General features: G+C 47.3%; 1 protein-coding gene across 1 annotated transcript in view; it reads left to right on the forward strand.

Annotated features, from left to right (window-relative positions):
• The first annotated feature begins 12,148 nt into the window (after nt 1-12,148).
• Nucleotides 12,149-27,820, forward strand: part of LOC119111585 (hairy/enhancer-of-split related with YRPW motif protein 1) — a 71,635-nt gene continuing 55,963 nt past the window's right edge. The window contains exon 1 of the mRNA XM_037235395.1: nt 12,149-12,292. Within this exon, the coding sequence (XP_037091290.1) occupies nt 12,230-12,292 (63 nt within the window). The 5' untranslated portion in view covers nt 12,149-12,229. The remainder of the gene's footprint in view (nt 12,293-27,820) is intronic.

Raw genomic sequence — 27,820 nt, forward strand, 5'->3', positions numbered from 1 at the left:
CAGCGGTGTACACGTCCGCTCTCCGCAAACTTTTGTCTGCTGCATGTTCATGAAATCTCTCTAAACCCCTTCATTTTATTTCTCCTACATAAAGTACTATGGGATACGAGCCACACTTAATTTTATATGCTACTTTTCCCCCATCAATTTTCCTTTCAGCGGATTAACCCATGTCTGGCAAATGCTACCCCCAGCTGGTGTCCCTGGAGTTTCCAGGCCTAACCAAACTAACATGCATCTTAAACTAGGGCCTCTGGCCTGCGCTACCCTAAGGTAGTCCTTTGGCACAGCTCGAAATATTGAGAACCGTCAATGTGATCGTTGTTTGGCACTATATCGTAGTTTAACTAGTTTAACCGGTACCTCTTGGTATATCGAAGGTCGTTAATTCAACATAAAAACTGAAACTCAAAGTCGTCAAAGTTAGACCGGCTTCTGGTATCATTCTTTAGATACTCAAAGCATCTGGGCACCGAGCAGAGGCTTAACTCAAAAATACCCAGTGATTTGAATTTGGCACTGAATGTTCAACTTTATATATAAATGCATTTAACATTTACCTCAAACATGCATCCCACACCTTCCCGTTCAACACATCTCCACGCTCTTTCTGCCATGGCTACAGCCGGTGAACCCGCAACGAAATTGCCTGTGGATGACATTACCTGTTGGTTTCCATTCACGTCAGTGAAGCCTGAGCTGGCGCACAGTGGCATTGGTCACATTGGTGATTGGTCACCCTCTGCTGCCGAAAGCAGAGGGTGACCAGAGATGACCATGTATCATGGATTAGTTCTCGGCTCAATTCTTTTCATTATGTACGTAAGTCACTTGCCTAAATTAGGCAGTAACACGATTTGCCTCTCTTACGCTGATAATGCTGCGATTATTTTCGAAAATAAAGGTATTGGAGAAATTCAAAACAGTGTCAATGCACTTTTCCTTCTTAGGACTTTCTGGTTTGATGCCAGCTTTCTTTCACTCAACGTATCAAACGAATTTGGATAAAATTATGCCTCCCTTTCTTTGCATTTCCAACTATATGTACAAATCAACAATTCACCTATTGAAGAGAAAAATAAATTGAATACCTTGGTGTGTTGATAGAAATATCTGTCAAACTTGCGGTTCGCATTAATTTCGTTGCAAGAATATTAAGTAGAAAATTGGAATTATAAGTGGGATTAGGGGCATAATTCACACAACAACGTCAAATCTACCCTATACCACTTTACTTATTTCTTAGTTAAATTACTGCTGTTCGATTTGGGGTGTTATTATGATTCTCAACTAGTCCGGTCAGCAGTTTTGCAGAAAAGGCTGTGCGTCTGATAGAGAACGTGTACTCTCCACAAAGCTCCGAGCCAATCTTTAAACTGTACAAAGATTTAAAATTATTGGATATCGTTAAATTCCTAATGTTAATTGTGATGCAAAAATTTATAACTTCACAGCTTCCTGCATCATTCGATTAAATATACAAGGTCTACAAAGCAAACGGAATGGGTATGAGACGAGTAAAACATTTAGGCCACTCTTTGTCTAATCGTAGTTATAGACTATTTACAGCATCTTGCCTTGGCATGATTTCATTTTTTCCAAGAATTACTGAGGTCTCTAGATCAAAAGCCATCGTTAATATCATCATCCACAAGCATTTCGTGAATGCATATTAACGTAACCAGCAAACTTGAAAACACTGTATTTTTTGCCCTGCAAGTATGTAACTCAGTCCATGCTTAACTTCTCTCATGCTTGATAATCACGTTCTGGTACAGCTATATTCATACACCTGTACCCAAATGCATGGCGCTGGTTCCGGGAGTTCTTACCGGCAACAAGCTTCGCTTAGCTGGGCGAACTTTCTGGACATCCGGCTCAAAACCCAGCACAAAAATGACCAGTTAATTGTCCCTCGACTTGCGTGACTGCAAACCTTACTAACACTGCGTGAGTGGTAGTAGCTTATTGGGTGGCTCCAGCGGGCTGTCATTGGCTGACTTTGGCTATGGCTGCTTTAGGCCTTCTCATGAATAAATTGTTATTGCCTTTTGCATAACACAATTCCTGTCGGGTCTGCACCACCTCTTCGCCTGCTTCTTTATGTTTGTTTCCTCTTCCTTGCTGAGAGTGCCGGGACTTGAACTTATCTTTTCTGGTGTTAACGTGCGGTTCATTGCGTTGCTGGTATAAAGAGGGGGGGGGGGGGGGCTCCTGGCTACCTGTTCTTAGGTAACGGTATGGAAAAACGCAATTTGTCCCAGAGTGGATGAACACACCATGAACAGTATACGCGCTGCCACCACCCAACGCCACGCAACAGCTGACCACGTGACGGAGAGCCAGACCGACTCTGATGATGATATGCCCCAAGAGAAGTCCTTTTGGAGAGTTCCCTCGGAATGCATCTGGGGGAATGTCACCGTTCGTCTGTGGCGCCGGAGACGCGAGTTCAAACGCACACATTGGCTTTAATGTGCTCATGTGTTTTGCTGTTGCAGGTGCGTGTACTTTGAAGACGATTACAACATGGAGTTTGCTGATTACTCGTTGTGTCCTAAACGAAACGTCGAAGAGAGCGACAACCACGCCAGCTACGGTGACATTTCACGCGCGGCATCTCGGGTAAGCAGGGGACCGGTGTTACATCTAGACGCTAACGTACTGTGTCGCAGCGTGTTAAGATGGCTAGTGCTGGTGGTATCGAGGTTGCGGATCCTCCTGGATTCTGAACACATCGCATCCGCCCTCTTACTCGTCTTGGATATTAGGCCCCAAGTAGTCGTGAGCCCTTCTCCCTTCGAGGTACATTTGCAGCCGAACAGTGTTCTTATGGGCATTTTCAGGCCTATGCATGATGGAGATAGGTGTGTAAGGCGTCGGTCCAAAGACGTAACGTTTGCTCCAAATTTCCTTTCTCCTCGGTTCTCTCATACTGTATTTTGGTATAATAGAAATGGACTTCGTAGATTCTTACATGCGTGAGCTCAAGTTCCCTCAATAGCTGGTGGAGTAGTGTAACCATTCCACAGGGGTTTCAGACGTTCAATGCTGATTGTGGGAGACGGAATGTAGGAAGATGCTAACAACGAACATCATATCTACGCATAACACATTCACTTTTAGATGATGCTTAACTGACATTCATTAGGGGCGTTTCTTGCTATTCGTGTCCCATATGTATATATGTGTACAGCTGCGTGCATATATGTATATATGTGTGTATATATAGACATCTAGGTGCATATATTTGTATACATTTGTATGCATATAGTTCCCTCAAAAGCTGGTAGAGTAGTGTAACCATTCCACAGGGGTTTCAGACGTTCAATGCTGATTGTGGGAGACGGAATGTAGGAAGATGCTAACAACGAACATGATATCTACGCATAACACATTCACTTTTAGATGATGCTTAACTGACATTCATTAGCAGCCCCTGGACGTTTCTTGCTATTCGTGTCCCATATGTATATATGTGTACAGCTGCGTGCATATATGTATATATGTGTGTATATATAGACATCTAGGTGCATATATTTGTATACATACATATATATATATATATATATATATATATATATATATATATATATCGGCATTTCCAACCATGTGTTGGCACGCACAGACCAATCCGACGAAGTAAATATTCAATGTGAAAACCACGTGATGTCATCAAATGTGATAATGTTATCAAGACAAAACAAAACGCTTGGACTGCCAATCATTATGGCTGGTTCTCCTCATTCTCATCGTTATCATAACTTCAGAGGAATGGTACAATGCAGCAAGACCTGAACAACGACAGGGTTGTTATCTAGAAGAGGCAGGGCAAATGTGAAGAAAAGCTTATACAAATCCAACGCGGGAAACTGACATTGTTCACTACATACAATGTGCAAACACGTTGAGAGCGGTAATGAACAGGCAATATCATGGACCATGCATAGTAAAGATCGATAAGTACATATATGTACAGATATGTGGGGTTTGCACTAAAATGTACTAAATAGTTTTTCATGGCATTGGTAATTATAACCTACACTTTTCTAAGGCTTGATGAGTGCAGAGGACCTCAAGTCAGCACCATGAACACCAAATCACCGCCAGCGCAGTGTAGTGCGGTTGTGGTAACGTTTAATGTGTGGACGCCATAAATGAAGCGTCGCCCACTCTCACCGAATACGACGGTGCTCGGCGCATTCTCAGCATTTCGACGCTGTTCTGGTGCTGGATCAAATGAGAGCCGCGGACTCGTCGTCTTCGGCTGTACATGGCCCATAATGTGGTCGGTTGGGCCCATGGTGTGGTTGGTTGGACCGCACTTTAACAGGCCAGGTCCATACAGTATCGTGTTCGGTCTGTGCTGACATGACAGGCTTGATGACGTCGGCGGCCAGAAAGTTCGGCTTTTGGTGTTACACGCTGTTACAAGGCCGTCGGGGCCAGCAGAGTCAGCTGGACGCGTTGCTCCGGCCCCGGAGCTCATAGCAGTGCGCGTACCCCCGCGAGGAAATGCCGCAGACCCGGATCTATGACGTCACAAAGTGCGTTACAGCATCTCCTACGGCCTGGAGTACCTTCACTTGTGTGCGACGTAGACATTTGTGGCATCATGAATAGCACATCGGCACTTTGTCACTGGTCTCCAACGCAAACGAGGCAGCGGCCCAGCTCGACGCCCGACCCAGCTCGTCGCCGGCTGACAGCAGGCGTACAGCGCGCCACAGACGCGGCCGCCCCCCCCCCCCCCCACCCCCCCCCCCCCCCCCCACCCAACCGCGCTCGTCGGGGACGCAACCAGCCGGGGTCAGCAGACAGTCAAACGAATGGCACTGTAGTCCACAGGGTCAGATTACAATCCTCGTAACCATTTTCTTGTCGGCTGGCAGATCACTTTTTTCTACGGGGTTTTCGACATATGTGACATTTCAGACCCTTGACCTGGACAATAATCGATCTTTGTGCTGATACCAAATGTAGACTGATCCCATGCAGTACGATTGAATGGAGCGTGCCACATTGTTTGTATTCCTCACCTATGGTTAGATCAGACGCATTTAATTTGATCAGTAATACCAGATTTCTCGAAATATTTTTCAAAAGCTTAGAATTTCAAGTCGAACTAGCCGCCCCTGCGAAAGACATCTTATTAGACTCCCTGCTCACCACTATGAAAGTGACACATTTTGATTGTCTTGCTTTTCCAACGTGTGTGTTCTGTGACGTTTCAGCACATTTATTGTTCCAAATGTTCGACTGAGAATGCTACGAAAACTTGAAGCGCTGCTCAGACAAAAAGATGTATGAGCATGAAGCTTATTTATTTACTTTAATTTATTTTCTATTATTTGTCATAAAATTATATTTTCATTGATGTCTTCATTATTTTTTAAAATAATCATACTATAATTATATTTTTATTTCTTTATTTTTTGCTACAATTATAACTATAATATTATATATATATATATATATATATATATATATATATATATATATATGTATATATATACATCTTTATATCTATTATATTCATATGAATGTTTGTATTTTTTTATTTTATGTACTCACTTAGTTATGTATTATTATTTGATTTATTTCATTTTTTATAATTTATTGATTTATGTATATATTTATTGTTCTATTTATTTCTTTGACGATTTAATGTAACTATATATATTTTCATTTATTTTTATTATTAAGTTAATTCATCCCGCGTATTTAACTCAACGCTATAACATAGCTTTGATTTCTCCTCTATCGCGTTTACCACAGTAGCTATTTTCGAGGCGCACTTTGGCTTTGGAAACGGGAGCATCGCATCGTGTATACATTTACACTTACATTTATTCTATTGAACGCGTACCCACGTGGTCGTTGTTCTGCTCCTAGACACACAAGAAGTGGAACCACACAAACAGTGCTCATAGACACACATAAGCGCTCAGATAAAGCAGTTTCGATCAATGAGTCAGCGATTTAAGCGGTCAAGAATGCCAGGGACGAAGTGGGCGCGGACGGCCGTCGCAGGCAGCCGGTTCCACGCGGCGGCGGCGCAGTGTGGAAAATGTCGCTGGGTGGCATTCGGTCGGACGCGCGGCAGATGTCGCCTGCCGACACCTTCCGAGACAGCCCGAGTTTGACGTTGGGAAGACTCGGCACGAACACAAGAATCAGAATGCATGCATATTGTTTATTTATAACGCATGTCACGAACAAAGCACATGGTACACGGGGGGGGGGGGGGAGGTCGGGGACGCACAGCGCTGTGTGCATATTCAGGCAGTCCCGATGGTGCACAAGATTCGCGACGCTTCGCCAGCCGAGTGTTTCCAAAACGGGTGAACTGTGGTCGCTTCGGCGGACACCACTCACCAGCCTGGCTGTGAAGTGCATCACCCTTGCACGCTGTCTAAGTGACTATCAGTCGCTGCACCCCAGATGGACAGGCTGAACAGGATGTGGGGAAGCATGAATTTGGACAAGAAGCTTCAGAGCCTCAGGAGTGAAGTGTTGTCGGATTTTGAACAGGCATATGAGGAGTTCATTTCAGCGCCGAACGGATGAGAAGATCTGGGGTTCCCAGGTGAGGTAGTGGCCGAGGATTACACCCAGAACCTTCTCCCAGGTCTGGAGGGCGCAGTCGCTCTCCTCCGCGACTGTAAAGACTTCGATACCTCCACACAGCCACGGACAGCCGGGCCGGCGTGACGCCACGGTGATGGTCGGGCAGTCCGAGACGAGCATGGCGACTCCACCTCAGCGCGGCTGGGTCTGCTGGGCTGCTGGCATATTCCTTTTTCCTACATGCATTTCCAAGCAACCAACGTAAACAACGTGCGCAATAGTGCTGACGGATTTCGGTTGATTCGTCATGTTTCACCACATTTGCGGCGCACAAGCGACGCATTAAAAAACACGTTTCTGTACCTTTGGTTTGGCTTGGGCATCACGGCATTACTATGGGGTCTCGGTGTTGTCCGCTTCAGACGTGGGTCCTCCCTTGGTGATGGTTGTGTTCGTATTGACTTATCATCTCTGCGTCGGGCAAGCATTGCGGTCTGGTCATGCTGGCGGAGGTAAGTTTTGGTGTTGGCTAGATTGGGTCTGTTTTGTACATGATTATTGTGTTTAATTACACCTTTGTAAAAGCAATGTGTATAGCCATAACGAAACTATAAGCTCATATGCTGTCGTTTATTTATATTCGAAAACAAAGCCAGGGGACTGTAAGGGCAATGATGAATGGATCGCCTAACGCGCTGAAATATTTTTCGTATGCCAAATAGCATTGCAGGGTATGATGGAATATGCTGGCATTTGGGTGAATAGGTGATTGTTTTGATTTATGTGGTACTGAGTTTAGTAATGAAGTGGACAAAGATCAGCGATGGAAGATGATGCATAGGTCTATTGTCTTAGGCCGTTATAACTCAAAATGTTTACACTCAGGCTGCAAAAAACATTCAATGCACTGAACACCTACAAGATATCTGTTTGCTGGTCCCCACGCTCATGTGTGTGAAACTCTGGCTAGGCGGAATTACGCTAAATTTTTAAAGCATTCGTGGAAAAAGACATGTTGTGGGCGTATGTTTGCCTGAAATATCTCGGTGACATCATAATTCCTTGGAATATTGGTCCCCTAAGCACTGAAATTTGTGGCACTTGTGTGCCAAGCTATCAGCTCTTGGATTTACAAACCACGTGCTGAAATTGTTCCCATGAGATGACTGCTACGCCATACATATTCTACCCCTATTCTAGTCATATTGACAGAAGCGTGCACTTTGTCTGGCAATCTGGGTCTGCATTAATGACATTGTCTGTTCCATTTAAAATAGTTTGCTCTCACAAAACAATTTTAATACATGTGCAATAAGATAGAACATGTTAGGATTATTTTCCATCATCTATATTTTTAAAGAGCACGATACATTAAATTTCTGCCTATCATATTTCTGAGCACAAGCAATGATGACATTACAATTTCACAATAACGACATGTGTGCTCGGAATACCAAATATATTTCAATGCTAGGATGTAGTTTGCTGTGTCTTGGCTTCCAAAAAGTCAGTTTTTAACACGGTCTAACATGCTTTTAACGTATTTTCCAAGGAGCTATTGTCATCTCACATGCCTGTTTATGATTAAAACCTAGCCACGCACTGGTAGACAGAAAAATATAAAAGATTTAAAAGTTGTGCAGACCCTGGCAATGGGGTGATACCAAAATAAACAATTAGTCCAGCTCATACACTCTAGCACCCGATACCTGATGCGAAAAGCTCATGGTTACGTGGGATACCGACGGCTATGCCTAAATGTCTCGATGACCATAACCGAGCATGTGGTTAGAAGTACACGTCCCAAGAGCCTCAGTGTAGTCTATCGGGCTCCTACATTCCAACACCCGATACCCGGTGCGTGCAAAAGGCTGCCATAGTTGATTAAGCACAAGTCAGTGGTCTCCGTAGATTGCACAGAATTTCGAGAGTACGCACATTACCTTCTTGCAATGAAATCTGCGATTTTCAATTGATAATTGGGGCGTTTTTTTCTTGGCAGGACGACGTGATACGTCATCTAGATGAATTGTGACCCTGAGAGCGGAGGCCAGCGCCGTGATTGCGCCGACACCAGGGCCGTCCGGGGAGGCCACCGAGACGTCAGCTCTTCAGTCCGTCACAGAGAAGGCACGAGACCGAGTCGACGACGACCGTGATGACGATGACTTCGTGGATCTCCTGTTGCGTCAGGCCGTCAGACCTGTCGGCTCCCGCGGTGGTCTACAGCCCCCCCCCCCCCCCCCCGCCTGTGGCTGCCCCAACGCCCGGTGCATGCAATATCCTGTTGGATCTCCTGAGTACGATTCAGGAGTCCGTCCTTCAGGATCTGGACGATCACACCGAGCAAGACCCGACATGAGACAAGACGCTGTCGGCATTCATGATGGACTGGTACGCCGCCACGTCGCCTGTCGTCTGCCAAAGCCAGCTCTACGCGCAGCATCAACTAAGCCGGCGAAAAATGTGGCCGCCATCCCTCTACTCCGACCGGAGAGGTGGAAGAGCTGTCCACGTCGTGGACGGTGGCGAGAGTTCGCCGGTCCTTCTCCGAAGGCCGGAAGGGTGACCACCCGTGCCAGCGCGATCTGGGGCAGCGTCGTGCCGTAGCGCTGCACGGCCTGCAGGACTGCACCGAGCAAAACTGAGCGCTGGGTCGCTGAACATGCCATGTCAAGTTTATATCAAACGGCAAGTTTGGTAGTTACTACGTGCCCGGGTGCCGTTTGGATACCCTTCGCCCGAGTGGGAGGTCATTCAGACCCCCTCTGAAATCTCAGGAACTAAGAAAGCTGGAGACACAAAATTCACAGAGTTTGTTGACCTGTACGTGAAATTCCTTAGGCCAAAGTTTCAGGTTACTAGGTCATCACCTTCAGGTTAAATAAGGTCAAACAAGGTCAAATTCCAGGTTGCTGTCCAAAGTGTCCCCAGAATCTATAAATGTTATCTGATCAAAAGGTCACATACTAGTGAAATGTAAGTGACCTTGTTTGGCCTTTTGAAGGTCATTGTGACCAAATTCATGCTGGACTGTGTTGGGTTGTGCCTTTGAGTAAGCAACAAAGATTACGCTAGGCAGTTTGCTCCTAAAACCGGAATGTTGACCTGGATCATTTTGGGTCATTGACCTTTTCTGACCTTTCAGAGGTCCATGGAAGATGTATAGTGTGGTTCCTGTTGCCAAAAATTGGAAGTGATCGCTAGAAATTATCCATACAGCAAGCCCTAGAGCAATAAAGCAGTTTGGCTTGACCTTGTTCTGACCTTTACACCTGAACCTAGGTCAATGAAATTTGTTAATGCAATTGTTGTGTTGCCTAAGAAAGCATTTCAGAGATGCATGACTCTGTCTAACCCTCCGTTGTTTTGTCAGATTGAACGATTCCCTAGAAATTGACTTGGGGGAATATATGGCCCGACTTTGACCTGTCAAATGTAAGCGACCTTACAAGTTGCAAATGCAATTTTCATACCAAATGTTCCACTATTCAATTGTCTACAGCTATGCAAAATTTGGCGCGGCTACGCCGCGCCATTCCGAAACCATTCCGGAGAAAACCTTCGGGTGGGTCAAATTGGCCCCCCGAGTGCGTGTTAAACAAACAAGCAACGCGAAGTGGAAATGTTCTTATTCAGATCGTTTTTTTCTCATTTCAGTAGTTTGATCATTGCACCTACATCGGGTGACTTCTTGTGGAATTATTCGGGTCTTTCTGTTATAGGTCTGGCCACAGGCTAATGGGCTTCGCCGTGTGAGGCATTTCTAGCTGTTCCAAGTACAGCGTCTGAGATGATGGCATGCATTTAATGTCCATTTGGTTTTGTGGGGAAGTGTGCAAGATATCTGGTGTCTGCATGGTATTGAAGACTAGAGGTGGTGCATACAAAAAGGCTTGTCTTGGAGGACTCAGTCGCTCGCTAAATGCCGCTGCCGGACGCCGGCTCGGCTCCGGCTGCTGCTGTGCTGGGGAGAAGTTCGGTTTGACGTTGCGCAGTCTTTGTCTTGTTTAGAGCCGCGGAGGCGGGGAAGGCCTGGTGCAATGATGTGTGATGATGGTGTTCGATGATGTATTTGATGGTTTGATGATTATGCATTTGCCTGAGGACGGGAAGCTGTACGCCGTGCTTGGTGCAGTCTCCCGTGTCGCTGCATGAATCACTTGTACAACATTGACATGTTGTCTTATTGTCTTTGTGAGAAGTGCTTTGGACGAGATGAATATGTTTGATCTGGACGGAATGTGCTGTGCCTGGTAAGGTATGTTCTGCCGCTCTGAATATACATGCATGACATGTTAAAGCCGATGATCTCGCTCATATCACCGTCCACGATCTGCACGTCTTCGAATGTTTAGTTCACGCGCGCCACTGGACCATCGCAATGAAAAAGAACGTCCGGTAGTGCTCCATCTCATTTAACGGCGAGGTCTAAAATAGTACAGCCGACGGGGTTCCAAGAAATGGGAAGCTATCAGCTGACATAGCGAGGCCTATCTACTCGAGTCCGGATCCCGTGCAGTAGGTATACCTGTGGAATCACGTCGGTCTTTACGCTAGTACCAGCATGAAGTATGTCGGGCATAAAGGGAGTTTGTACAATAAACATGGTTCAGATTCGGTTCCTATGAGAACGGCCATCTAGGCAGGTGTGCAATGGCTAGTAGCTTTTAGAGGGCATAGATTCTCATCAAATAGGTAGTTTTACGAAATCTGTTTGGGGAAGTAGTGAGCGGAATTGATCGACCTGGTGTACCGCGAACATTAATGAAGTAGATGTGCCAAGTGAATGTCCTTGGGCCTAAATCTAAATGTGAAAGTAAAAACGTCAATTTTCGCCTTATGCGGGCCTTGTCGACCTGCCATGTCAAAAAGTAGGGTACTTTTAGGTTACTATGCCTTCATGTTTTCCTTTCGTATCCGAGTGCTGTGCGGCTAAAGGGAGCCAGCAATTTGAAATAAGTCTTAAGATAATGTGGTGCCGTAGCGGTCGTTACGGTGACGGCGATCGCGATGCATATATATATATATATATATATATATATATATATATATATATATATATATATATAACACCCCAGTCATTACTTGGCACCCGGAGGCCAAACTGGCGCTCGAGGGGCAGGGAAGGAGTACAAGCTGATGATCAGCTGACCAACTAGTGGCCCATTATGAATTGGTAATGATATATCATTATATATAGATAATAAAAACATGAATCAGTAAGATAGTGCTGCCACCAGATGGGATGCGCGCGAGGTTCCGCACCGCATACCCCTTCCCCCTCTCCTCCCTCTATTGGAGGCATCCCCGTCCACGAGGCAAAGCATCACCGGAGCGACTCGATCCGACTCGACCCACCACGACTCGACGCATTCCCCCGAGCGCTGCGTAAGTGCCGAGCAGACTGGCGGCGGCGGCGGCACGTGCGCCGACACGTGCGGCGCGGCCCACGTGACCGTCCCGACACGTGAGCGGCCGGCCTCGAGCGGCCGTCGGCGGTGCGCAGCCGCGCGGTCGGCGGCGCTGAGTGGCACCGGGTCGGCTGCGGATCCGGGCGCTGGCGGCCGGCACGGCATTCACTCACCGGTAACCGGCGGCGATCGAGGTAGTGCGCCCATGACCTGGTGGTGTGGTCGACCCGTGCTCGAGACGGGACATGAACTGCGACAGTGGCCACAGCATGGAGCAGGCCGGCCAGGACTCGCCAGCTGCTAGCGTCGTGAGTAGAGCACCGAGTGGCTGGGCACCCACGCATCGCCTGTCGTCTTTGGCTGCCCCTCCCCCCCCCCCCCCCGCCCTGGCCGTAAGACGGGTACCGGCTGGGCATCGACGCGCCGCCTGTCGTCTGTGGCTGCCCCTCCCACCCCTGGCCGTCAGACGGGGGACCGGTTGGGCATAGACGCACCGCCTCTCGTCTGTGGCTGCCCCTCCCACCCCTGGCCCTCAGAGGGGGGACCGGTTGGGCAGAGACGCACTGCCTGTCGTCTGTGGCTGCCCCTCCCACCCCTGGCCCTCAGAGGGGGGACCGGTTGGGCAGAGACGCACTGCCTGTCGTCTGTGGCTGCCCCTCCCACCCCTGGCCGTCAGACGGGGGACCGGTTGGGCATAGACGCACTGCCTGTCGTCTGTGGCTGCCCCTCCCACCCCTGGCCCTCAGACGGGGGACCGGCTGGGCGGCCAGCTGGCGTTCTCAGGTCCTTGACGAGCAGCACCTCCCGGCAGCTGGCTCTCTGCTGTTTGGGGTCCAATTTTCCGGCGTTCGGTGCACGTGGCTGCGTTCTGGAAACCTTAGGTCCGCATTTTTAATGTTTGATACATGTCTTCCGACAGAAGATTAAACCCAGTATCATGCATGGTCACCGAGCTCTGCCCTCCTCATTGAAAAATCATTGCTGCTTCCTTGCCTGCGGAAGATGTAGACCTCGATCTGTATGGTGTACATTGCTTGTGATAAAGACACAACTATTTCCAAGACGACAGCCTGCAAACCGCAGCCTGCCGCGGCCAGCTGAGGATCTAGGTCGCACAAGTCCGCTGTTGCAATGTTGTGTAAATTAAGACTTAGCATGAAATCTGCATCAAGTATTCTTCGGTATCGTCTTATGCACACTTATGCTTGATTCATACAAGCGGTTGGGTTCAGGCACCAGGGATAAGGCACCTGGGCAAGGGAATTTCTTGACACGCGCTCGGGTGAGGGTCAATTTGACTACTCCGCCCCTCCGGGATGTTTTTCCAAAGCTGTTTCCGAACGGCGCGGCATAGCCGCGGCCAAAGCCGGCATAGCTGTAGACAACTGAATCGCAGATCGTTTGGTACATCAAAAATTTTGGTGTACCTCGGTCGCTGACCTACGGCAGGCCAAGGTCAGGCCATGTATTCAGCGGAGACCATTTGAAGGGAATCGGTCAATCTGATGTAGCAGCGGACTGTTAAACTAAGCCATACGTTCCTGAGATACTTTCTTAGGTAACACAGCAATTTAATAAACAAATTCCATTGACCTAAGGTCAGGTACAAATGTCAGACCAAGGTCAAAACCAGCTTTTTTATTTCTCCAGCGCTTGTAGCATGGGCTAGATTCTGGTGGTCATTTCGAATTTATTGACGACAGGAACCGCATTTTACATCTTCCATGGACTTCTTAAAGCTCAGAATAGGCCACTGACATAAAATAGTCCAGGTTAATATCTTGTGTTCAGGAGCATACTGCTCAGCGTAATCTTTGTCGCACATTCAAGTGTAAAACTCAAAGCAGTCTTCTATGATTTTGGTCACTATGACCTTTGAAAGGTCAAGCAAGGTAACTGACTTGAATGCTCATTTAACCTTTTGCTCTGAGCAGGTATGTAGGTTCTGGAGGCACTTCGAAGACCATCATGAAGTGACCTTATTTGACACGACAGTCATGACCTAGTAATCTCAAATGTTGATTTATGTGAGTTGACGTACAGGCAAACACACCCTGTAAATTTGAGGCCTCTAGCTCTCTTAATTCCTGAGATCTCAGTTGGTTCATAATGGCCCCCACCCGAGCGAAGGGTATCCAGCCGGCCACCCGGCCGCGTCTTAACTACCAAATTACATCTTAAACGATGTAATATCGCTTGCCAATTGAATGTGAGAAGAAAGGGGGTAGAATCCCAATCAGACCCCTCAACGCCATGTGTCAAAAATTTCAACCCCGCCTTGCCATATGTCAGCAAACGATAGGTTAGGTCTGCTACTTGCATTGATTGCTGGCTTAATATTAACAAAGAGATAAGAGATGCTGGATGTTTCAAATGGCAGGAAGCCTCCTCAGTTTATTGCACTTCACACGACCACAAATCATACACATAACTGTGAAAGTGGAGGCATTTTTAAGCGACGCTGCCGCTGATATTGAACACCCTCAGTCTGCCTTTTTCACAGAGGGCAAATGCGTCTGACAACGACCACAATGTGACTCAATACCTGAATTTAAGAAAGAGATTCAAACTCTCGCATGCTGTTTGCCTTCCATAAAAACCTGAAGGCCTTTAGGGCTTAGGGTTAATGGATCTTAGGGCTAGGGCTTAGATTAAGGGTGTGCTGTCCTTGAGGACCACTACGCGACAAAAAGAAAGGGTGCCTCAATTCATTTAAGGAAGAAGCGTATTGCAAGTCCCCTCCGCTTAACTGGAACGGACCTGTTGACCTGCTTTGGCTCCGTCCTGGGCGCCACCCTGGCTACGCTACTTCACACTGTTATTGGAATAAACTGTGCTTGTGTATGCACTTCATGCCACGATGCATCCAAACACTGGACATGCGCAGGGTGTCAATGAATCCATTGATCGAAGACGATCGCAACGCCACTAGCTGCGCGCGGTCAATGAGCACGTGAGCCCGACCGGGTTCACGTGCTCATTGACTGCGCGCGATCGACGAATCATGATAAAGGCCGACAGCACTAGGGAAACAAGTGCAGGTCAATACAGCCATGCCTTGTTTGTTTGATGAATTTCGCTGCCTGGCTGTCAGCAGCTTCTGACAGCTGGGAAATGTGTCCCGTGGCAAGGGAAATACTAACTCGAACGCACTAAGGTACGAATGGCCCTGCATGCTTTATTGAAATGTTGTTAAGTACTAGCAGACACTTTATCCAATCACGCTCTGTAAAAACTACTAATAATTCAGCTTTGCAATTCAATTTTGCCAACCAATTGCATTGTGTACCGGTGAGTTGCCATGAGATAGTGATTAAGCTATGCTCAAGAAAGTACCTTGTATTCGTGAAAGAGCTGTCATATTTGATGCTCAAAACAGGCCAGTGTAGTCTATCACAGGCACGCCATAATAAGGTGCGGATAAATCATATAGAAGATTGAGGTCCACTAACTTAATCAGCACCTAAGGACTGACAGCAAGTTGCATTCAGTTGTATACTGATGCCCCATTCCATCGGAAATATGGATGATCTTACACAAGAGATTCCATTATTGATTTACAACACGTATTTATCATTCGTTACAAGTCTTACTTCCGTAATAACAACTAGGTAAAGTAACCGGGCCCAACTTCTTATCCTATGTAGCACAAAACGTGCTTCATCCGACCCTTTTATCCTCTTCTTTGCTTCATCTTGCATCCTCGCGATGCCCCGCTTGTCTGGGGCAGGCTGCAAGCACCAGCCGCAAGTGGGCCGGGAGGCTCCATGGAGGGAGACCCATCCGGGCGCCCAGCGCATGCTCCGGAGTGTCCCTGCTCGAGCTAAGGCATGATGGATGGTTCCTCATGTGCATGTACTCCTGCCGCACCGTTGTTCATGCTCTTTTATCCCATAGCCCCGTAATGATCATTTCTGGTCGAAAGGGCTTCAATCCATTTAACCATACCCATGTTAACATGTTCATGATTGAAGTTTGCACAGCTTGCTCAACATGGAGTAAAAGCCAACTGACTACATTATGCTGAGAAGTCACGCTCTCAGGTGCCAGATCCGAACGGCTGGCCGATAATATTCTTCCTGGCCTTGAACACCGCATGACACATGGGCCCATGGAATGACATGATTTGAATTACATTGAATTACAATTGAATGATTAGTTCCATGCATCGAACGAACGCCTTGCACTGACAAATGCCGGATGTTTCCAGTCATGGTAGGTCTCCTCAGTTCATTGCTCTGTGCATAAGCACAAACACCATTCCAGTGAGTCACGATCGCAACAGTGCCATAACTCGCATTTAAAGACCATAGGCAGCCTTTTATATGGTATTTACTGCCCTAAAGCGGACACATCATGGAACAACGCCAAATAGCACATAGTAGCTTTGAAGTTACCCACGTTTTCCTCTTACCACTATCCATGTCACAACCCGCAACCATTTGCGCGTTGTTTACGTAATCCTGCATGACGAAATGATAACAATAATATGCCGTCCACAAATATCTGCCCTTCCAGTGGCTTTATTGATGCTGAGCAATGCCGCACCGTTGTTGTGGCGTTGCTCACATTGACTTTGTGTGACAGACTGCGGCAAATAGTTATGACAACAACAAAAAAGCAAACGAAGATGATGTTTAGAAATTATTTCTGTATTGGACATAGCCTGGGACCGCAATTGTCTATCCATATCGAATGTTTTGTTGACGTCTGTGTTGAGATGATTTTTTCACACGGAGCTGCACACAGATTCAGGTGTTGGAGGAAATGGACAAATCAGACAAAAGAAAATCATTAATCGGACATATGTCTATAAACAATAATAATGACACCAAGAGCGAACCGTATTATAGGCAAGACCTTGTGGTCGTGGTCACAAACCGCATGTTTTTCAGACTTAAATGGACAAACTCTGTGTCATAACTATTTTTCGTTTCTGCCACTTTTGCGCATTTGATACACCAGAAACTTCGGGCTCTATTATTGACAAGTGAGTGAGGCGAAGGCAAAAAAAAAACTCAATGTTTCCCATGCGTTTCATTGAGCATTGATACTGAATGCGATTTGTGAGGCCTGGTTTGGTGTAAACCAGGAAGTTTGGGTGTACAATAACAATACACCCTAATAACACCCTAACAATAACATCTCAGTTCACTGCGTACCTGTGTTTATATCAAGGGCCCACGTGACTTCCGCTTAATGAAAATGGGCCGTAACTTTGAACAGTTGTGTTGTTGTTCCTCAGTTTCAGTACCATGTCTGCTTAAAACTGTTCAATTTGTGCAACCTTGTTTACTGATGCGTCATTTCTGTCGTGGGTTTTCTGTACCTGGTGTTGTTGTAAAAATAAACTTGATTTTGTAATAATTACTTTGTGTTTGACGTTGCACTTTGGACTTGGTTGGTTTTAAAACTTAAGGAATAGTGCAAAAATATATTATTTTGCTTGTTTATAGTATTGACCCGCATAGGCCCACCAAGTCTAGCCCACAACCTAGCCAAAATCCCGCGGGTTCCTGCAAGCTAGATATTGGCGGCTTGGCGGGCTGAAAAGTTGAATCTACTCCAAACCCAATGTAGGTTCGTGTTCTATGGTCAGTGACCTGTCGTGATAAAAGTCGCGTTTGGGTGAGAGAATGTCACTATCTAGCCCGGAGATGTACAAAAATACTTAACTTGCCCTGTTCTCGCGAACTTGATAAAATTCACGATAAAGCCAACTTGGGTCGACGACCTATGGCGATCTACTTAACTCAATATCAATCACGCCAAAAGGCGGCGCTGTCAAGCTTACAAACAACACTATGCATTAAGGGAGAGCAAAGTGGGCAACTGTGGATCGGAAGTGAAGGCGAACTGGGGTCAGTTTTATGTCGACACAAGGGTGCAATTTAGAGATCAGGAATTGAAAGGGTTATGTAGAGAAGTGAACCAAAATAGAACGCCACCGCACTAGAACGCATTACTAACGGATGTGATATCCAACAACGGTTTGATCCAGCAAAGCCTCGATTAAATTGTCGAGGTCGTCACCCTGAAATTATCAGCAGCTTTTGACGCATGTGAAATTAATTCTTGGATTACACAATGGAATCATCAGGGAGATATTACGACCCTCTGGAGTTAATCTGAAGATTTTAAAAGTAGCGGGGTTAGCAGCTGCATTACTGTGAGAATCTCTGCCTTGACCACCCAGAAACATCAGTTTGGAAACTCAAGCAAAGATGACCACTCTTCCATGCAAAGATGGTCAGTCTTTTGTTTCCTTACCGTGTATCATAGAGGCTGGGGCGTGGGATGCAAGAGGCACACAGTTTCTCCTATTTGGGACGTTCGTAACCGCACGATACCACACATGATATGACTATGTCGTTCTGGTGATGGTGGACTGGAGAGTCTTAGCATGCCTTCTTGCCTGGCCATTTGCTAGCTTACTTGTCACTTGGCATTGACTGGGGTGAAGGCTATGAAATGACCACCAAAGTTCAACCTCCTGGATCTATGCGTTCCGGAGTTGTTTCAAAAGTAATAGTGGGGCATTGAACGCCCCCCCCCCCCCTCCTCCTTTCCTCAGATCATTACGGGTCAAGGAACAGATCCATTCCAAGCTAAGAGATATCGCAGTGAACGGTATGCCAAAACAAAGTGTATCCAGTGACTGTTTACAGCATTCACATCTCGTTCCGAACGCAGCGATGCCGGCCAGTAGGAAGCTGACCCTGCTGCCATAAGCAGACTGTGGAGCCATATCCGGCGGACCCGCCCTGACTCGCCCCAATAACCTGACGGTCACAGGAGTTCACGAATTGGCTGGTGGGCTGCTTTCGTTGTCGCGAAAGTCTGGAAATCTCAGCTGTTTTTGGTTTGGCGCCTTCAGATGCTTCTTCTGGCAACTACCTTGCTGAAGGGGTTGTGACAAGAAAATGATGGGGCGTCGCTGATGGGAAGAAGAGAGTGGAGTCCATGATCCCTGAGACCTTGTGTGGTCCCCGCAGCATCGACCACCCTACTGTTTCAATGCTTTGGCCTGGCAGTCAATCATTTCGGTCCAAATGTAACGTGGAAATTGTTTATATTTTGTGTATTAGAGGACGTTTATTGTCAGAATAGGATATGTCAACTCTCAATCCAAAAACCATAAGTTTTCACGATTCCCGCTCCCGCATGTCAAGAATCAGCTTAAACTTTATATTGATAAATCGCATCGCTTGCATGAAAATCTTATTCGTTTCACCAGCGCTGCTGCAGACGCGTGCTCCAGCTGGCGGCTTTCCCGTGCCGGCACGCTACCGCGGTGCGAGCGTACCTGGCCTCGCTGGCGGCCCGGGCCTGCCGCCCGGTCGGCCGCCCGGCCGCGTGCAGTGGTTCACTCCTGGCCGCTTACGTAACAACCTGCCACTGCAGGTGGCTTGCACGGACGTGGCGATGCCTGCGACGCACCTGTGCATGAGAAGCGCCGGCAACTGTTATATAACTGCCATCTTGCTGCGGAGGCCGCGGTGGTTCGCTGTGGGCCGGCGGTTCTCTGCTTTTTCCGAAAGGGAGAGACAGATCCACGCGCGGTCCCATCCGGCGACGTTCTCGAGTTACGTACCAGGCACGTGCACTGTCCGCGCCAGCCCGATGCCGGCAGACCGCGATCGTTGTCGCCGTCGGCTAAAGCGGCGTCAATCTCGGCAATTCATAGGGGGTAAACTACCTGGGATAGCGATCGCGTTGTCATGGTAATATGGGAAGACACGTGACACAGATGAGTACATTGTGCCATTTCAGCGCGCTGCACCATTTGACGTGAGATCGTAGTGATCTTCCCATCACGACTGCCGCAGCTCCGTACCTCAGTCGCCATGCGTTTCGTTGAGCAGCTTCGTGTTTTGAACTGCTGCATTCCACAACTCATGGCGCATCAATTACGGATCGGTGGGAAAGAAGGATCTAGTTTGTCACGGAGCACTTTTTATTCGGTTGATGAGATCTGTCAAGTCGTTTTGCGACGGCTGTGGGGCAATGTTTTACTTGAAGTGCGGCGCAGTGAGAGCTCGATGTGCCTATTCAGCTGATCATTATCAAAACAGGCGTCGAGGAGGCCTCGGGCAACAGTGGTGCCCGAGATTACAACAATGCCTGTAGACTACAATTAGATTCAGATTTAGATGTTTTCCTTTTCGTCAAGGATCCACCAAGTATCCAATCCAAGATCCAAGGAACCAATGGGGAGGTAAATATAGCTATGTTGACTCTTCACCTGACATGTCACTGCAAGTAAAAAGTTCGACATACAAATACGAACACAAAAACAAATACGACGCAAATGTACTGAAGAAGTAAAAGGCGTCTTAAATAACAGGCGAACCTTGGCCGACTGCGCTGATGTTCATCAAGTGTGCTGCGATGTGAGCGGATTGTTGGAGACGACATGCCAGGTTCTGCCTCGCCCGGGGTCAGCAACGTCAGTCCTATTATAATGCACCTGGAAGTGACTGTTGTGATTGCTGCAGCGGGAGATCCAAAGACTGTGGGGCCCATCTACGCACAGATTCTCGAAGCAGAACAGCTAGTTACCTGTACCTGACGCGTAACACACGTCACCTTCCTGCTCTCGTCTGTCCCGAGCGCGGCGCTGCTACGTGCCCGGCTCTCGCGTGTTGTCAGGATCAATCTCCCTGGTCTCGCTTGCGCGTAACGCATATTGACATGCGCATATAACGCATATTGGCGGTTATTAATATTTCGAGCGTACTCGAGAACTCATCTCCTGAGGATGAGCAAGGGACAGCAGATGGACATTTGTATTCTAGTAATGTTTCCTCATAGACGTCTCGCAGCTTCCGAAAATGCACTCAAACACTCAATTCCAGGGGACACCACAATGGGTCCCAAAATCTTCGTTTTCAAGAAAGAGATAAATCATTTTAGGTGCACGACAATGTCGGTACCTCCCCATGAAAGAAATCCGGAAGCTGCCCATCCGGCAATGGATCAACAAAACTTGTAGTTTAAGGCACCATAACCCATTTTAACAGGCACCAAATCCAAACGGGTCATTCAAAAGACCCCATCATCTCGATTTTCAAAGGGCACCAAAATTAGGGGCAATACAACTTCCGTGCCTTCTATCCTGACAAAATCCTAATTCGGGCTGCTCGTCGAAGAGCTACCCGATGCCTTCATTTCGGACAATACGATTCGTATTTTGAAGAAGCATTCCACTTTTAGGGAGACACCACGAAGGCCTCTAAGTCATTTGATTTCAAGTGGCGTCACACACGGTGTTTGACACCGAGTTCGTCTGCTTGACACATCAAACTCGTCGTCAAACAAGCGATGTTTTTAGGTCCCGGAGAGTCCACGGGAGTCTTCTGGGCCCAAGGGAACGACGACCAAGGGTCCAAGGGCAGGCCAAGTCGGGGCAAGGCCGAGCCTGCAAATGTGAATCCGCAAGATTGTGCATTGGTCGAGGCCATGTGCTGTTCAGGGGCTGAGTGCCAAACAAAGGGCCCCGTGTCGGCTATAAGCCCAAAGATGGCCGCAGGCACATTTGCTGAACGGGGACGGGAGCGGGAACTGGAATACCAACAAGGCTCATGCGTTGGTCAGGACCCTCTTGACAATGACAGAATACATAAGAAATGATGATGCAACGGTTTGGAGTCACGATCAGGCAGTGATCTGTGCCATTCAGAGACCGTGGGACCGAACGAGGGGCCCTCCACGCTGTTTCAACGGGGAGGCAGGGGTCAATAAACCGAACTGGTGTTCCGGCGCCAGTTACGCATTGAACTCTGTTTCGGTAAGAGTCCCTGTTGCGTCAATGACGTGTCCCTGCGTCGATCCTGTGTCAGATGTCAAGTCCGAGGGCCTGCCACATCAGGGATGGGACCGGTGCATAACGTATCCCTCTGTGGGCTTCCGGATCGACCAGGGCACCCCGGTCCCCGTGTCGCCAGAATAGCAGTTGCTAGGTAACCCGAGCTGAGACGAAAGGGCCCTTCAGTTGCTGACCAGAAGACTCAGCTGTGCGATTCCTGGGTAAATTTTCGGGGCGTTATTATGCGTCATGAGTCTGTGGTATTATACATGTTAAAACATTGTGAAAATACATAGCCATTGCGTATTTACTACGTGCATATTAGATACTGCGTATCATGTTTATTACGTGTTACAAGATTTGCTTCATTTGCAAGCAACTTCCTATGTTATAAAACAGCTATCTTATAGTTCGAATGCAAGATGACTTTACGTGCCGGATGTGCAGTATGTCTAATATCTTTATTTTTGATGTCTACAACCAGTGGCGGGTCCAGAGTTACGTCAAAAGGGAGGGCACGCAACATTGTGGCCCCCTGGAGTTTTCTGGCCCCCTCTCCTAAAAATCCTCGCATTACAGCTATTCAATTTTAGATTCTTGTCTATCTTATTTTCTTAACGGGAATCCATTCGGATATGCGCAGACCTAGAAAACCAGGCGTGCCGTCTGAGCAAATACATGATGTTTGTTGCTTTTTCTCCAGATCATGATTGATTCTGTCGTTTTGAAGAAGTGTTTCAGAGAAAAATGGTAAAATGCTCTAAAGTTGACCGCTAAATCACATCGAAATCAAACACGAACTTGATTCCTAGCGTACTTACTGTCAGCCGTGTCATCGATCACCATCATCGGCGATCAGCTGATGGCTGATCACTAATACAGAAGTTTTGCTTTGACAATTATGAATGACAAAGCATGAGAGATTTCAAAATAGATTAAGAACGTAATGCACCAGTTAAGTAAGTGTCAAAAATTCAATAACTCCAAGAAATGGCATGCATGACATCGGCGGCACGTAAAATTATGTTCGCCAATTATGCGTAAGAACTCATCTGCGCATATCCGACTGCTGCTTTAGAGCCGGTTAGCATCCTGAGCTGAGAGGTGATCGTAAAGTTGTTTTTACGAGATTCATGGAGATGTCGCACAGATGAAGATGCATCAGATATAGTGGAACAAGCTCAGTTAAAACTACTTGGTATTTTTGAAGTAGAGGAGACTGCTCTCGACAACAGTTTCGCTATTTGATTAATATGCTCCTCAATAGGTTGATGTTCTACTACGTCACCGTATCTTGCGCAACATTGCTTGAAAGCAAATTGACCGCAGGTGTATTTGGAGATATTGCTCACAAACGCCAGATATGAAAGGCTCGTCAATTGTATTATTGGCCTGGGTTACGGTATAGCCAATGAACTGGCAAGATTTTAATGATGTTTTTATAGGTTCATGGATGCCTGAATGGGCTTGAGGTAATCCGCACGAAAAAGACATATTTGCGCGTATAAGGCTAAGACACCCAGGGAAGTCGTCATTCTTTAGTCTCGGACTAGTATAAATGAAGTAATTTAGTCAGGCCTATACACACGAGTAGGCGAAACGCCCTCGCATCGCAACCACACGCGGGCTTTCGGCAACAGAATAGATCTTTCTGACTTCATCGGAAAACCCACGACCAACGTAGGGGCAGGAGCGACAAAGGGCGCTTCGGCCGATCAAGATGTAGGCCTGGGCGGTGGTGGTATAATAGTTCGGGCGCTCGATTCTGGACCTGTCGGTGTGGGATTCGGGCCACCGCACCCCACATGATGTCTAAACAAGGCATGCGGCTCAAGATGTCGCTGGCAGTTGGTGAGACACAGAAAGCTCCGATATGCATTATTACGATTTAGGTTCCCGTCGACATAGGCCCTACTTTGCGGTCCTTGGTGCGCAGGCCCTACTTTGTTATGGGAAAACCCAAGACCAATAGGGGCGGTACCTTAGCAATCAATGGTGCCGCGGCAGGTCAACAAAGGGGCTCCTGTCAACAGTGCAAGGTCCTTCAAACAAGACAGAAGAATCTAAGACCAGTATGGTGGGGTCCCTGGGCGATGAGGAGTTCCCCGATAGGCTAATATATAGGACCAGGCCAGAGCACAGTAGTATCTGAGCAAAAGATAATAACCCAAGACCAGTGTACATGAGTTAATGCGCCTTTGCGATCAAGAGTGCCCGGGCAGGTTAACAGAAATGGCTCTGACCTAAGTCAAGGGTCGTCCGCAAATGACGCCAAAGGTAAATAGCCCTAGATCAATGAAAAGGGTTACTGAGCATCGAGTTCCCCGGTGCATTACCCAAAATGGGCCCCGACAACAGTACAGTTCCCCTCGAGCAGGTGATAAAACCTGACGCCAATATCAAGGGTCTGTGCAACCGAGCGTTCCCCAGCACATGGAGCCCCGGCACATGGTGCCCGGCATACGAGACGCCGGCGGTAGCGCGTAGAGCCTTTCGGACGAATACGAAGAATCCGTCGAGGATCCTTGATCGATTAAGAGTGCTCAGGCATTTTAGCAGATGTAGGACCGTGCTATGGTAGGACCGAACATTCAAATGTGAAGTACTCAAGACCCAAAGTGGAGGGCCCCCGATCGATGGAATGCGCCCGAGCGGGTTGACAGATGAGGTCCCGTCAAAAGCGTGGGCCCTCAAAAGCCAAAAGGAAGTACGCAAGACCGAGTGTGATGGCCCCTGAAGGATCGGGTGTGGCCGGAAAGCTTAACAGGTGGACCCTCGACGAGAGCGTAGAGCCCTCCATTGAAATAAGAGGTGCCCGAGACCCAATACGGAGGGCCCCAAGCAATCCCGTTTGCCCGAGGTGAGGTGAACAGATGAAGCCCCGACAAGAGCATAGACCCCTCCGCGAGTGACAGGGAACTAGAATGGTCCTAGGCCGATGTAGGGTGCCCATGAGCATATCGCAAGTGTGTCGGTAGGTCAACCACAACCAACGCGAAGGGCCCCAGAACAACCTTGATCCTTTCGGGCGAATGAAACAAATCCATGGAAGGCCCCTGATCAGTAAGATTGCCTCCCGGCATGCCAGAAGAATGGGCGCCGACAACAGCGTGGGACCCTCCGAACAAATGTAAAGAAATGAAGGACGACGTGGAGGGCTCCTTAAACATCGGACTTATCCTGCAATTGGACATATGGGGCTCAAAAAACAGGTTAGGGGCTCCGGACGGGGCAATGAGCCTTAAAAGCTCTCAATTACCGCCATCTTATCGGCAGACTCTTCTAGGTTGATCACTTTTGCTTGTGACTGTTTTTGGTGGTCTGGGAGCCCCAAGGCATCCAATGTTGTTTCATTTTGTTTTAAAAAAAAACTGCGTCTGCTCGGCCGGCTACGGGCCTCTTCGGAGTCTATGAGCCTCTTTGTGGCACGAGGGGCCGGCCATGTCCCTTCTGGATCCTCGCCTGTCTAGAACTCATATTGTTCTTGCATCGTTCGTGTCATATTTATCAATAAGAAGGTAAGACATTTTCGTACTTCTTCATGATACTCAAAACACGTAGCACAAACACACAATGTAGCACTATCTGAACAAGCCACATAGTCCAGAGAGCTGGCCGCGTGTTGCTGCGTCAGGAAAGAATATCGCGTCAAAAGTCTGCGGATCTGCATAGTTTCGCCGCTTTTGCTACCACCAACAACATTTCAATGTTCGAGTCATGACATGTTACTCTAGTGGCATTACGAATTAGACAATGCGTACAAGTGACTGCTCTTGAGTTGGACCATTTCCTGTCGAGTTTAACTGCCCGCGGTGCCCGCCCTTTCTACTATGATGAGAGACAGCCGTGGGTATAATGTCTCAGAGGCGTCGTAAAGTCCCAATGGCGCGCAAACATCCATTGTGAGGTTAGCGACTTAAAAATGCAAGTTTTTGCCTGTTTCGTTTTTCTTAAGGCATGGGTCTTGTGTTATAGTGTTTTTCTTTATTACCAAATTATGAGTCCCCAAAAATCTCACACTGGCTTCGCTTTCAAAAACTGGTAGAGCATCGTGACCCAGGTTCTACATTGTAAAGAGTGAGCCAATGTAGCGGGGGCCCAGCCCAATATTGGAGAGGGGGAGGGCCCAGTCCACCACTGGGAAGGGACAGCCCAACATTGGGGGGAGACAGCTCAACGTTGCGGAATGGTCCTCAAAGAGATGTAAAGTTCCAACCCCGGGGGCTACTCGGCGTCTTCAGCGGCAGGCGTCCCCCCTCCCCCTCCCCGGCGGGGTCAATCGCAGCGTCACACTATGCCTTAGTGTCAATGACGCTCACCCTCAGCAATCCATGCGGGGAACAATGGTGCCAGGAATGTTTCATGTATACATGTAATTAACCGATTTCCAACTCATGTGCCGGTCTGTCTGTTCGTCTAGCTATCTGCCTTTCTTGACAGACACCGAGGATAGACTGTGTTTCTGACAAACACGCAGCCCAGACATTGGCACGGATTTCAGAAAAAGTTACGCGTACCGTGCCCATTCCTTGTGACGATTTATGACATAAATTCACGCCCGCCCGGTACGTACGCTCATTTTCGCGTGCCCGTGGATGTCGCCGCGCTCGCGAGAGTGGGTGTATTTTGGCGTATATCAGCTAGACATTTTCATACGCATAGAAGAAAGCGTTGCGTAAAGACCAAGCCGCCCAAAACACGTCGCAAAGCTCGAGCAACGGTGAATGCAGCGTCCCCATATGTGACAGGCTGTCAGTTGCCGCAGCACTGAAAGATTGGAAAACACACCTACCCGGGTTTCATATTTGTATGGAGCTTTGAATTCACCATAAGTCACCATGTTTTTCATCTTTCCTTCAATTCACCGTCATGTCCTTTTTCAGAATTAACCTCCCTTGTTTCTGAGCTTGTGGGGAATGCTTCACATTTGAAGATATTGAAGCAAGCATCAGAAATGACGAAACGACCTCACTTATACCTATTGGTGTGGTTTCTAAGTGGAAAAGACTGCTCTAGACAGCATGATTCTCTGTTTAGTAAATGTGCCCTTCAACGCGTCATGGCTTAATTATGACATCGTGCCTTGCACAACATTGATTGAGAGCCAATTGACGACCCTTATATCCGGAAAATCGCGCTCACGAACGCCTGATAAGGAACACCTCGACAAATGTATATATATATATATATATATATATATATATATATATATATATATATATATATATGTATATATGTCTTGGCCTGCCCTTGGTGGCCGCGTGGTGTGTGGAATGGCAGGATTTCAATGGTGTTATTATGACGCCATGAATGCTAAGGCGACCTTAAAATAGTCTCCCTAAATACTCTCCCCATTTTGGCGGGTATGTAGCTTAGAAACTAGAGAGGCTTATATTTCAAGAGGGGCAGGATTGTGAGCAGCACTGAAATGTCTTCAAGATGGTTATTTCAGTCCAAACCCCCATTTAGGGTTGGTATGTAACTTTTGGGAATGAGCTCAGCATGTGAAGGCAAGGTGCTTGATGTCCAGTGGAATTTCTAAGTTTAAACTATACTTGCCTGACAGGCAGCGTCACCAATAAAGCAAGACAGTGCTGTTTTTGGAGAAAGATGCATTCCATGGCTCATATATACGTCTGGCATATACATTCCATCGCCATTTTCACCATGTTAAGTCACTTTAAAAAACTGATGTCAGACACTTAGAGCTATTTTGAATTATAATGCATTCTATGGTATGTTTGATATCTGCTAGTGTGCATATTTGAAGGTGACCTTGAAAAATAACCTGACACGAACACTGAGGATGCTGATTTCAGGAGCGTCTTCCCGTTTGAGCTTTGTTAAGTTTTGTGGGCGTGTGCCAAGTGGTGTAAATTTGGTGATAGGGCATATGTTGGAGCATGCATGGAGCAACGGCGTTGACACCTACCCCTTTGGTGCAAGATTCAGGAAACCTTCAGGCTTAACATATTGCTGACATACCTGTCATAGTTTGAAGGCTGGCTGATTACCTCAGGAAACAATT

The sequence above is a fragment of the Pollicipes pollicipes genome, unplaced genomic scaffold (genome assembly GCF_011947565.3).
Source record: "Pollicipes pollicipes isolate AB1234 unplaced genomic scaffold, Ppol_2.1 Scaffold_7261;HRSCAF=8764_pilon_pilon_pilon, whole genome shotgun sequence".
Classification (NCBI taxonomy): Eukaryota; Metazoa; Arthropoda; class Thecostraca; order Pollicipedomorpha; family Pollicipedidae; genus Pollicipes; species Pollicipes pollicipes.